The sequence below is a fragment of the Taudactylus pleione genome, unplaced genomic scaffold (genome assembly GCF_031769625.1).
Source record: "Taudactylus pleione unplaced genomic scaffold, aTauple2 ptg000331l, whole genome shotgun sequence".
NCBI classification, from domain to species: Eukaryota; Metazoa; Chordata; class Amphibia; order Anura; family Myobatrachidae; genus Taudactylus; species Taudactylus pleione.
In genome coordinates, this window is record NW_028284732.1 from 4,432,973 (window position 1) to 4,447,221 (window position 14,249).

The window sequence follows — 14,249 nt, forward strand, 5'->3', positions numbered from 1 at the left end:
TGTTATTCCAACAGTAATGCCAATAAGTAACAGGCTCTGACTTGTTTTTGGTATTTTAAAATATATCTAATAAAAGTTATTTTTTATATATTATTCTTATTATAACCTTTACATTCGAGTGCCCCCAACAAGAGAGTTTTCTTCTTCTTCCCCATACTAAGATATTATTTTTATTGGCTATTCATTCAAATTCTTTTGCCGGGAGACAGACAACTACACATGCGAGACCATCGGGCCATGCAGTATAGGCTGCCCAGGAGGGTGCCAAAGGTGCCTCTCCAGTGACAAAAAATAAAAAAACTTAGCCTATAGGCTACAATAGCTAACTCAATCTAAAGACATAGGGGGAGATTTAATAAAGCTTGGAGAGAGATAAAATTGGAGATAAATGGCACCAACCAATCAGCTCTTAACTGTCACTTTACAGGCTGTGTTTGAAAAATGACAGTTAGGAGCTGATTGGTTGGTGCTATTTATCTCCAATTTTATCTCTCTCCAAGCTTTATTAAATCTCCCCCTTAGTGCGGTAAAAACATGAAGAGCCATGGAGGCACAGCACCAAACTTTACCATAAAGTATCCTTTTGCCAGAGCCGCAACAAGGGATCTGATCACCCTGTGCCGCCCCCTGCCCCCTTTGTGCATGACATTATGACATCACGCATAAGGGGGCAGGGGTGCCAGCATCTGGAACTACTGCAGTGCCTGGAGCAATTAGAGACGCTGTGGGCAGCTGTAATTATGGTAGGGTGCCAGCCTGTAGTGTCTAATGGCAACACTGCCGCAACGATAACATCAAGCAACATGAGACAGTTATTATTTACTTACAATACACCAGAAAAGGTGCAGAGTCCAAGTTATATTTCCTATTAGCCAGTTTTCCACATGCTGTAACCAATAAAATCACAGAGATTCCATCTGCTTAGCACTGGACTCCATCTTTTCTGATGTAAGCACCCACCATGTACTCAGCATGGGACCATGTGACACAGTGACCATGCATCACATGTTTGGACGGGTGATTTGCCAGGTTTGCCTCTGGCTTTGTATGTCTGTGCAATGTAATCATTGACCAGTTTGCCAAGTTAATCACTGTCAGAGCTATCATGGAAATATATGGGCAAGTTCACACAAGACATTTTACAACGGTCTAAGTTTTTCTCTTTAAAATAATGTTCTGTATTTTTACTGCCTAAACAGTTTGATTGTTTTTAATTTGAAGTGAGCAAACTTAATTGTTTGCGGAAAACATCTGTGTTACAACCATCAGAATTATGAAAACAAATCTAATTGATACACATTATGGACACATTAAACTAAATATTTAACAATACAGAACTAGCACATCAGTATACAACTATTTTGATAGACATACAATGCTCTATCCACTTTAATGTTAGAGATGATAAATGTATAATTTAATATTAAATAGAAATGCTGGAACATTTTCATGGCCATGGACATGCTCACAATTGTCAAAAGACTCCGATTTGAATTTGTGTTTCAAAGTGCACAGGTCTTGTTTGTATTAAATAATAAATGTTTTTTATTTTTAATCAAATTTCGAACACTATTCAGTTTATAGTTCACCATTTACGTTGAAAGTTCACTGTTCACCATTTGCCTATAAACAACACCAAAATATAAATTTTATCTTGAACGTATTTCAGTGGTTTTGAATATGGACAGACCTGCTTATACATGATGGAACCTTTCTCTAAGGGCCAGATGTACTAAGCTCTGAAAAGTGATAAACTGGAGAGTGATCAACCTCCAGCCAATCAGCTCCCAACTGTCATTTTTTCAAACACAGGCTGTAACATGACAGTTGGGAGCTGAGTGGCTGGTACTTTATCACTTTTCAGAGCTTAGTACATCTCCCCCTATTGCTAAATGCGAGAAAGTATGGAGCATTTTTAAAATCAATTTATCATAGCAGTTTGAGAATCAATATACAGGCCTGGTCAAGCATCTCTAGTAATAAAACATGATTCTGTAGCCCAATAATATTAAGCAGATATTCTTATTATGGGATGTGCACAAATGCTTTTCAGTCTTTGGAAACAGCCATGTAAAATAAAGCCAACATCATATGTGGATCACATCGAATATGCACATGGTGGAAACATCGGAAATATCATATCAAAGTATAACCTACGGTACTATCACTTCATTCATTTAATTTTTGGTTTTCTACTAACAGGCTGTTTATTTAGCCTTATAATGTAATACTGCTTGATTAAGCCTTAAGGTGCATACTAGGGGTGTGCACCGGACACTTTTCGTGTTTTGTGTTTTGGTTTTGGATCTGGATCTTTCTTCGTGTTTTGGATCTGGATTGGTTTTGCCAAAACCACCCTTCCGTGTTTTGGGTTCTGGGTTTTGTGTTTTGGATCTGGATTTTTTCTTAAAAAATAAAAAAACCCCGCTAAAATCACATAAATGGGCCTTTTTTTGTTCCTACGCTATTAATAACCCCAATAACATTAATTTCCACTCATTTCCACTCTATTCTGAACACCTCACACCTCACAATATTGTTTTTAGGCCAAAAGGTTGTACCGAGGAAGCTGGATGACTATGCTAAGCGACACAAGGGGGCGGCACAAACACGTGGCCCATCTAGGAGTGGCACTGCAGTGGCAGACAGGAAGCCAATCAGCGTTATGGTGCCCATTTGCATGTAGCACGAACCCGGGAGATCCGTGCTACATGCATCTGTGTGATTGGCACAGAGCAATGACAGGTCCGTGAGACCCGTCTGTGCTGCTGTGGTAAAAAAAAAAAAAAAAAACCTGTGTAAAAAAAGAAAAAAATGGCGTGCACCCCCCCAAAAAAGAGCAACCAGCCCCGGGCATTAGTAACCCAGTGCTGGGTGTGCTTAAATACAGGGGACAAACGACGTAGGGGTCCCCTGTACTTAAGCACAACCAGCACCGGGCTAGTCAGAACCAGCGCTGGTTGCCAAAATACGGGGGACAAACGACGTAGGGGTCCCCTGTATTCTGCGCAACCAGCTCTGGGCTCTGATCCGGTCCTGGTTCTGGAAATATAGGGGACAAAAAATGAGTAGGGTTCCCCTGTATGTTCCAGAACCAGCACTGGACTTTTTCTAGCGGGGGGCTGATGCCACAGCCAGGGGAGCCCTTTCACCGGGCCCCCCAGCCGCAGCATCAACCCTGACCGCTAGTCAGCCCAGGCCGGGGATCCCTGGAGAGCTGGGGACCCCCCCAATAAAGGGGTCACCCTCTCCAGGGCACCCCAGGCCCAGGCTGATAGCCCGGGGCTATCCCCGCCACCCCTGGTGGCGGTGGGTGGCGGGTTGATTGTGTGGTGTGGTGTAAATAAAGAATATCAAACATTGTCTTTACAAGTAGAACTGCAAGTCCCAGCTAGCCTGCCCCGCATGCTGGTACTTGGAGAACCACAAGTACCAGCATGCAGGGCATTAAGGGCCCACTAGTACCTGTAGTTCACCTGTAAAAAAAATGTTTAAAAAAACACAGGACACACACACCGTGACAGTATAAGTTTATTAAACATACATACACACACACACATGTACACATACTCACCTATGTAACCTGTAGCATCGGTCCACTTGTCCGGTAAAGTATCCCTAGGGGACCTGTGAAAAAAAACATACTCACCATCTCCTATGCGAGGTTCTGTCCTCTTCGTTCCAAAGTAGGCATCCCCGGACTTGGCAAAAAAAAAAAACGAAAACGCGATCCACGAACTTAGTACCGTTCTATAGAACGGTACTTCCCGAATGAGAGCTTAGCGGCGGGGTATCACCATGGAAACCCCGCTGCTAAGCGTTCATTGGCTGAGAGAGGTCATCTCCCGTCTCTCAGCCAATGAACGGCTCCCTCCATTGTAGTCAATGGTGGGAACCGCAGGGTAAACTTTAATAACCTTGCGGCTCCCAGCATTGACTACAATGGAGGGAGCCGTTCATTGGCTGAGAGAGACGGGAGATGGCCTCTCTCAGCCAATGAACGCTTAGCAGCGGGGTTTCCATGGTGATACCCCGCCGCTAAGCTCTCATTCGGGAAGTACCGTTCTATAGAACGGTACTAAGTTCGTGGATCGCGTTTTCGTTTTTTTTTTTTGCCAAGTCCGGGGATGCCTACTTTGGAACGAAGAGGACAGAACCTCGCATAGGAGATGGTGAGTATGTTTTTTTTCACAGGTCCCCTATGGATACTTTACCGGACAAGTGGACCGATGCTACAGGGTTACATAGGTGAGTATGTGTACATGTGTGTGTGTGTGTGTGTGTGTGTGTATGTATGTTTAATAAACTTATACTGTCACGGTGTGTGTGTCCTGTGTTTTTTTTAAACATTTTTTTACAGGTGAACTACAGGTACTAGTGGGCCCTTAATGCCCTGCATGCTGGTACTTGTGGTTCTCCAAGTACCAGCATGCGGGGCAGGCTTGCTGGGACTTGCAGTTCTACTTGTAAAGACAATGTTTGATATTCTTTATTTACACCACACCACACAATCAACCCGCCACCCACCGCCACCAGGGGTGGCGGGGATAGCCCCGGGCTATCAGCCTGGGCCTGGGGTGCCCTGGAGAGGGTGACCCCTTTATTGGGGGGGTCCCCAGCTCTCCAGGGATCCCCGGCCTGGGCTGACTAGCGGTCAGGGCTGATGCTGCGGCTGGGGGGCCCGGTGAAAGGGCTCCCCTGGCTGTGGCATCAGCCCCCCGCTAGAAAAAGTCCAGTGCTGGTTCTGGAACATACAGGGGAACCCTACTCATTTTTTTCCCCTGTATTTCCAGAACCAGGACCGGATCAGAGCCCAGAGCTGGTTGCGCAGAATACGGGGGACCCCTACGTCGTTTGTCCCCCGTATTTTGGCAACCAGCTCTGGTTCTGACTAGCCCGGTGCTGGTTGTGTTTAAGTACAGGGGACCCCTATGTCGTTTGTCCCCTGTATTTAAGCACACCCAGCACTGGGTCACTAATGCCCGGGGCTGGTTGCTCTTTTTTTGGGGGGGAGGACGCCATTTTTTTCTCTTTTTACACAGGTTTTTTTTTTTTTATTTACCACAGCAGCACAGACGGGTCTCACGGACCCGTTAGTGCTCTGTGTCAATGACACAGATGCAAGTAGCACGGATCTCCTGGTCCGTGCGTGCATCTGTGTCATTGAAATACACAGCAGCACAGACGGGTCTCACTGACCCATCTGTGCTCTGTGTCACTGTCAATCACACAGATGCATGTAGCACAGATCTCACGAGTCCGTGCTACATGCAAATGAGCACCATAATGCTGATTGGCTGAGAGCCGTGACAGACGGCTCTGTCAGCCAATCAGCACTTTGCCCATTAAAGGCAAAGGCATTTTTTTTTAAATGGCCGCTCGAGGCAAAACCTCGAGATCCGACAGCAGATCTCGAGGTTTTGCCTCGGGAGAGGGATCCGGGGCAGACAGGGAGATCCGAGCTTGGGCTCGGATCGCCCCGGATCCCCGAAGTTCGGGTGGGTTCGGTTCTCAGGGAACCGAACCCGCTCATCCCTAGTGCATACATACTTAATGATTTGCTCCATGAGCGATATCGTTAAGTGTTTGCCAGGCTCAATGTCGTTAACGACATTGAGTCTATACACTGAACGATATCTTGCATACACACTGGACGATATTGTGAACAATTGAACAATAATGATATTGTTATATCGTTCACAATATCAGCCAGTGTGTACATGGCTTTATACTGTAATACGGCTTGATTTAGCCTTATACTGTAATACTTGTTGATTTAGCCTTAGACTGTAATACTGCTTGATTTAACCTTTTACAGGTTGAGTCTCCCATATCCAAAGTGCTTTGGACCAGGGGTATTTTGGGTACCGGAATATTCCGTATTTTGGAATATTTGCCTAACATAATGAGATATCTTGGGAATGGGATCCAAATCCAAACACAGAATGCATTTATGTGTCATATACACCTTATAAAGTATGCGGTCACATTGCCGACGGACGGAATGGCGGGCATCGATATCCCGCCGCCTACATCCCGCCGCCTGGCAAAATGCCGGCTACGATATCCCAACAGTGAACAGGATACCGACGCCGGCATCTCGAAGCTCCAGAATCCCAATCATCCAGATGGGTAAGTAACGCCAAAGTCCCCGGGGAATAGGGGTTTAGGCAACACTGGGGGGGAGGTTAGGGTTAGGCACCGCCCGGGAAGGTTAGGGTTAGGCTATAGGAAGGGGGGGTTAGGGTTAGGCACTACTAGGGGGATGTTAGGGTTCAGCACCCCCACGGGAGGGTTAGGTTTAGGGTGCGGGGAGGGGGGTTAGGTTTAGGCACTACTAGAGGGTAGTTTAGGGTTAGGTACCCCCTCCAGAGGTTAGGGTTAGGTGCCACCAAGGGAGGGTTAGGGTTAGGGGGGGTAGAGGTAGGTCAAAGTACTTACTTACCGCTGCCGGGATTCTCAACCAGCTGGGCTTCCACTGTCAGGATTTAAGCCGCCGGCTTATCATACCGATCTCCCTTATACACAGACTGCAGGTCATTTTCTTAAATATTTTCAATAATTTTGTAGCTCAAACAAAGTTTCTGTACATACATTAAATTAATTTATGTTTCATATACACCTTATACACACAGCATGAAGGTTATTTTTTTACAATATTTGTAATGATTTTGTGCCTTAAACAAAGTTTGTGTACACTGAACCATCAGAAATCAAAGGTGTCATTATCTCAGTCATGCTAAAACAATTCCGTATTTTGGAATATTTGGATATGGGAGACTCCACCTGTACTGTAATACTGCTTGATTTAGCCTTAGACTGTAATACTGCTTGATTTAGGCTTATACTGTACAGTATATGGCTTCATTTATCATGAGACAGAGAGGGGATATCAGAACAGCCTGTATGATGTATGGCACTGTTGTGTGTTTCAAAGCTTTCTTTATATTCATGTATAAAGTGTGCCTCTCATGTCATGGAAAATATAGAGATAAGGTCGGTTTTCCAAAACTGGAACCAGGCAGATAATTCATGTCCTTTTGTGGGAATGAAATGACTGAGCGCCTACATATAAAATAGGGAACCACGCCCTAAATGTTTTTTCTCCACGCTGCCCACTTAGTTGAATAAGCGCATCCCTCAACACAAAATCTCACTTTTTTTCAGACTCATTTCCCTACTGACGCCGAGATCTTGCCCATAAACCCATCCCCTTCTTTTAAATAATGAATGCAATTGAGTAACAGTAGATACATCACAAATAAATAAACATTCACACTGCACTTTTGTACATTTGTAGATGAGACTTCATGCAGTGGTATATCTATATAATGGGTGATGTGCACACAGTCCTCTGAAAAAGGGGCACACACACTGCACCCAATGCAATTACTTACCATACATCCTCCCCTGAGAAAGCACATTTTACTATATGGTCCATAAAAGATATCAGGGAAGTTCAGATATTAATCCAGAGAATGGCATCTCCGCAGAGTGTTTGCCTCCCACCTGAATTCTCCCACACAATCTCTTACGTTCTCTGTCCTTGCAGACACCTCTAGGAAGAGGAAGGAAGGAGAATGGGATGGTCAGTCGTATTCCTTTGTATCACGTTCAGAGATGGAGCAAGACATAAAGGCTGGGCGGTATTTGGAGCATGGAGAATATGAGAGCAATCTTTATGGAACAAAGATCAGCTCAATACAGGAAGTGGTGGCATTAGGAAAAATGTGTGTTCTGGATGTCAATCCACAGGTGAGAATGTGTACAATATCATGAAATGAAACCATTCCATCACTGTAATTATAATAGCATTAAATCTTTACCTAAACTCTTATAGGAGTCTACTGTATTTATTAAAGTTTTGTGGGAAGTCACTGTAAGATCTAGGCATCCCCAGGATTTTATATGGAGGGACCGCAGCTAATACCTCCAAATCTGCCGCGTTCCCTCCATTTCCAAGCACAAAAGCAGCTCCCATAAGTTTTCATGGGGGCTGACAAACTGGTGTTTGGCCACACCAGCTGAATATGGTGTTAGCTCCAGTGTTATTGAGGCTTTTTTGGAGAGCCAGCATTTATGCAGCTGGTTTAATCATGTTTGAGGCATTTTGCACATGATTGCACATACTTGAACACATTCAATCATAAATACATATAGTAGTCATGTATTTTGGGCAAAACTCAAACACTAACGACAAGTATGAACATCAAACTCAGTACTCAACAAGAACTTCGAACAGTGAACCTAGAACGCGAATAGCAAATCTTGAACATGAATGGCAACCCCTGAATTTAAACTGAAACCTCAAATGCAAACTTCGTTTTTATTTTAGAATATTAACACAAACTGAGAACAGTACACACAAACCTCCAATAGTGCACCTTGAACACAACAAACTTTGATCGCCTATGGTAAACTTCAAACATGAACACCAAACTTCAAATGTGAGCCTTGAACTGCAAATGTGATTCACAAATTTCAAATAAAGTGAGGCCTAAAGACATCTATATTGCAAACATGTCTGGTGTGACTTCATGGGGCTGAACCAAATGAGATCATTTGGTTGATTCTAAGTTGGGAGCAAAGTCAAAATAGGAGTAACTTTGCACCTGGGCAAACCATGGTGCACTATAAGGAACACTGGGCCTGATTCAGACCCACTCGCAAGTGGCTGTCCGCTCGCAAGTGGGTCGATGTTGTGCACTGCGCATGCGCATGACTGCGGGAGCTCCGTCGTGCGCATGCGCCAGACGCGACGAGCGAAGGACTTTCCTTCGCTCGTTGTGTCTGATCAAAGGGGGCGTGCTGTCGATGTTGATTGACAGCACGCCCCCTTTGGTGGGCGTGCCGGGGGCGTGCCTCCCTGACGGGGGCGTTCCCAAGGGAACGCCTACCGTCAGAAGCCAGCCCACTGACATCACTAGTGAGGTCAGTGGGAGTGATTTTGGCTCTGATAGAGCCAAAATCACTCCGGGCCTTGCGGTTGAAAAACTCAACCGCAGGCTCCGGCTCGCAGTGGCGATGGTCGCGATGGTCAAGACCATCGCGGCCATCAAACTGCACGCTCGTATAGGCTGTGGGTGGTGACCCACAGCTATACGAGCGTCCAGGAGGACGCTCCATAATTATGGAGGGCGGCCCTCATTCAGAGCGTGCGCTCTGCTCAGAGCGTACGGCTCTGAATGAGGGCCACAATTTTTTGTTTTAATTTATTGCATGCGTGGTAAATACTGGCTGCTTTTGCATGCAGCTCACAAATGCTGCACAGCTTTATTTTTCACTGCAATTTAGATTTCAGTTTATCCCAAATCTAAATCTCTCTGCACTATTTATATCCATCCCACCTGCAATGCAACAAGGTATTGCCAAGGTGCTCTGCTCCCAGCTCTGGATCAGCCCCAATATACAGTATACTGAAGACAGGTTTTACTTTTGCAGATATGCTAATTCCTTCATGCTCCAAAAATATCCAAAATACCATGTGTCCATAACAAATTAAAATGTTGAATGGAGCATATACTTATATGCACTGGGTGGCAAAATCAGTGCAATAATATCAGAAACAAATAAATTGTACAATTATATTTTCTCTGGCCTGTAAATGAAGAGTATACAAAGAAAATATGAAGAATGAGAAAGGAGAGGCAGTGTTTTTGGCTAGAGAAGTAAAGGGGATAATATGTAGCATGGGCGTAATTTGTGACGTTCTATGTACTAAGCCTTGGAGAGAGTTGAAGTGGACGGAGATAAAGTACAAACCAATCAGCTCCTTACTGTCACTTTACAGGCTGTGTTTGAAAAATGACAGTTAGGAGCTGATTGGTTGATACTTTGGAGTATATTTACTATAGTAGAATCTGATTGGTTGCTATGGGCAACATCTCCACTTCTAGAAACCTGCACTTATATATATATATACGTATTTGTAAATATACCCCTTTATCTCCATCCACTTCATCTCTCTCCAAGGCTTAGAACATCATGTAGACCAGTAAGCCGTATATATACAATGTTTGTGTTATCTATACTCCTGAAATGCATGTAATGTCAATAATATAAATAGTAAGTTGCAGGTATGGTTTTTTTTCTCTACGTAACACACACACATGATTTTTTTCCTCAGGCAGTGAAAGTCCTCAGGACTGCTGAGTTTGTACCATATGTTGTGTTTATTGGGGCTCCAGACTTTGAGACCCTGAAATCTAATAATCAGGGTGCAGTGGAGGCCGGTTTGACAGCCAAGCAATTATCGGTAAGTGTCAGTGCACTTTGTGTAATGCCCCCTTATATTATGATGTAGTTATGTGAGCCGCCAGTCACAACCCCGACTGCAGAATGCCGGCAAAGGATTTATGATAGGCATCGAAATACTAATGCTTATCCTAATCCCGACACCGGAATCCAGGATGACGCATGCCCGAACGAGGTAAGTCCGAGGTTAGGGTTAGGCACCCCCGGGGGGCAGTTCAGGGTTAGGTACCCCTAACGAAGGAGTTAGGGTTAGGGAGGGAGAGGGGAGGGTTAGATCACTTACCTGCCGCTGTCTGGATTTCCTGCTGTCGGGCTCACACTGTCGGCATTTCAATCCCATTCCCTTATATTTGCATATGTGTGTTCTATGTTTATAGGGTGGTAATGACACATCTTATTCAAATGAGGAGACACTTAATCACCTTTTCTATGTTGCTTGTTCTGTTTTGCTTGACACTACTTCATGCCAATGTATACTGAATTTGAATTGCTCTGGTTGCTCACAAACATAGGGGCTGATTTAGAGTCTGGTGCAAAGTTTGCCAGTGTACAGAATTTGCAGCCGAGCACTGGAATGGAAGGGGTGTAAATGCAAACAAAATGTGTATGCACACAGACAGGGACAGAGCAATGCATTGCCGGGTCACTTAGCAAAACGTAAAGTCCTGGCAATGCCACTGTGAACTCCTGAGCCCCCCACTCTGCTCATGCAAAATTTAGAAGAGGAATCCGCTCTACTCTTTTCAGATAGACTCTTTTCAGATTCGGCAGTGCTGTTGGACCCTGGTGGGCCACAGCGGACTGTGAGGGAGGCACCCCCAAGGTAGTTCTGTCACTATGTGTAGATCAGGTGCACACACATACTGAGCAGCTCTATTGTTGCAGTGCATTTTAGAGTTGGTCTAGTCTGTGTCTCTCCTTACTATTGTAGATGTGTTTGTGCATTTACATTTTCCCTCCCACAGTATAAAAGCTCTTATTTATATATTGAATACTGGATATATATATAATGGATATTGGCTCTACCGAAGGACATTATATGTAGGTGATGGTGCACTGTACATTCTAGTTAAACCCTACAATTCTCCTTGTCCATTTTTATCATATTATCTGTCTTTCTCTTCTCTTTTAAATATTTTTGAAGTTCCCCACTTATCCCTCATCTTTTCTACATTCTTTGTTATTTATTCTTGATTCCTCCCTCCTGCAATCTTTGCTGATTTGATTTCAGTATCAATATTCTTGTTTCTATTACATGTGACAATCTTGCTTCTCTCATAGGATGGAGAGCTCCTGCGTATTGTAGAGGAGAGTGAACGTCTTCAGCAGGCCTATGGCCATTATTTTGATCTCAGTCTGGTCAACTCGGATTTGGATCAAAGTTTTCAGGAACTACAAGTGGCCCTGGAGAAGCTGCGCACTGAGCCCCAGTGGGTCCCTGTCAGTTGGGTCTACTAGAACTCTTACTATCCACATACTCAGTCAGTAAGCATTTCCTAGAGTGAGACGACAGTAGATAAAATTGGACATGCATCTGGATTCTATCTGGATTTCACCTCCACCTAAATCTTGCTCCTTAATTTCAATACACCTTATATATTCAGTTGTCAACGTCCTGTCCCATTCTTTCCTCTGTTATTCTCTGTCTTGTTGATGGTGTCTACAATTACCCACTAACTACATAGCTGGCCCTAGGTGGGGTAAAGGTGTATATTTTACATTTAATTTCCCATTAGTAGCACTTCCCTGAGGGTTACAGTATATTATAAAAATAATTTTCTCTCTAATAACGTAAACACAATTAAGTGGCGTTATATTCCCTTAAATATATCAATTGTTGTCGTTTCCTAATAAAAGTGAAGAGTGACATTGAGTTAAAGAGGTAGTCTGCTACCTGGGGTAAGGAAGTCTATATGCTAGATATGACATGTGTTATATTATTTTGCAGAGTGTAGTAATAGTCCTTTTATTTTTAAAAAGATCCCTGCTGAAACAAAATCAGCTACTTAATAATAATGTTTGTTTATATATAGTGTTTTTCTCCAGGAGGACTCAATTCACTTTACATTTGCAGGAGAGAAACCATATTACATAGGAGGAAACTATCATGATTGCAGTGGTTAAATAAAAAATCGGAAATACAAAATACAAGATACAAGATACTAGATACCAACAGAATCATCAGTTCATAATTGTTCATCCCATCCACGAAAGTTCCAAAGCAGGCAGCCATTTTGGACGCACTACACAGGTTACAAAGGGTGGGATAAGCATTACATGGATATATGCAGTGTTATTTTGCAGCAGGAACAAGCAGGAACTCAGTTCCTGAACCTCTCATAAACTATGACGTAATGTTCAGTTTCAAAATCTGAAATACAATATATGAACACGGAATCATCAGTTGCGTGGATTGTTCATCCAGCCAACGAAAGTACCATCTTGGACGCACTGCATAAATTACAATGGTTGACATACAGTATGCATTATGTGGAGATATACTGTATTGAATCAATACTGACATATTGGCAAAAATTATAAAAATAGCAAATGAACTACCCATAGTAGTAGTAGAATAGACATATTACAGAAGCAGGTAAGACAGTAAAAAGAATATAATGCTGGAGGTGGATATGGGGAAGGTGATGGGTTGCTTAAAAAAGTGTTAATTATGTGGAAGGGTAGGTTGATGAGGTCTGGAATTAGATTGTCTGAAGGGTGCAGAATCTGGAGCTGTGGGCAGGCTAGTGAAGTGAAGGCATCCCGATACTTCTTTTAGCAGAACAGGTATCGCTGTGGTATGTGATGAATAGGCTTCCCAAAGGGTAAACCTATACTGATAGTAACCCCCCACATATACTATATATATATTCAATTTGTTTAAGAAATATTTTGTGTGTGTATTGCTAATATATGTAACATTGGATGTACTGATAGGACTTTAATTTAGATTTTGCTAGGATTTTGATCTGTTTATAAAATCTTGACAGAATTAAGGAAGACTAACTACCAGTCATCTTAGGCACCCAAAACTGTTCAGCCCTAACTAGAATAGGTTCTTAAAGTGTTCCCATCACCTCTACACAGTGGAGGGAGCCATCTTGTGGCCTGATCCATAAGAAAGCTGCATATCAATTCTGAGTTTCAACTTTAAAAAAAAATACATTAGGCCTGATTCTGATTTGTACGCAAACCCGATGGTTTACGAGCAAATCCGATGATGAGGGATCTGTGCATGTGCAGGACCCTTTCTGTACATGTGCAGAGCGGGTCCTGTGTGATCGCTCACAATGTCCCCTGAGCCGCAGCATGATTGACAGGCAGCGCTATATGGGGACACGGAGGGGGTGGCGACCGGGTCCATTCCAAAAAATGGGGGGGGTGTTACCGGTCATCCTGTGTATCCTGAGGGTGACTCAGTTGGCCGATGTTCACACAAGTGATCTGATGGCTGTGTCCTCAAACGCAGCTGCGGATCACTGAAGCATGCTGCTGCCTTTACATATGTAAGCATCGCTGCTGTGTCCAAAGACACAGCAGCGATGCTAAATCCGTTCACATCAGAATCTGACCCTTTGTTCTACAAATTAAAGTAACTTTTTTCTGACAGAGCAACATATAATATGGAGGTAGTGATTGAAGAGCAGGGTCGATGGAGGAGAACAGAGGTGCAGAAATTGATGCAGTATATATTAATATTGCATCATGTACATACAAATTTATAATTTCATATTTATGAGAATACAGTTTTACTTGTTAGTAACCAGCATAGTGATAGATCGAGTAGAGGATATTAGAAGATATGTAGTCTGGCTCACATATTGCTTGTCTAAATTATTGCTTATTTGAGAACAGTGTTACTAATACCGTATTTATTGATTGGCAAAAACATTAGCAATGACAAAAAATGTTGGAGGTTCTGTGCAATCAGTGATCACACATATCTCCTAATAATCCGCTAACTAATGCTTGAAAAGCCCCTAAAAAGAAGGAAT

The 14,249-nt window shown here is 43.3% G+C and overlaps 1 protein-coding gene across 2 annotated transcripts in view; it reads left to right on the plus strand.

Moving 5' to 3' along the window:
- The window catches only part of MPP2 (MAGUK p55 scaffold protein 2), a 40,513-nt gene extending 27,273 nt beyond the window's left edge, over positions 1 to 13,240 (plus strand). For both annotated transcript variants that reach the window (XM_088443598.1, XM_088443599.1), the window contains 3 exons: positions 7,553 to 7,755; positions 10,127 to 10,255; positions 11,536 to 13,240. In XM_088443598.1, coding sequence (XP_088299724.1) covers positions 7,553 to 7,755; positions 10,127 to 10,255; positions 11,536 to 11,712 — 509 coding nt within the window. In that variant the 3' untranslated portion in view covers positions 11,713 to 13,240. The remainder of the gene's footprint in view (positions 1 to 7,552; positions 7,756 to 10,126; positions 10,256 to 11,535) is intronic.
- Positions 13,241 to 14,249: the final 1,009 nt, after the last annotated feature.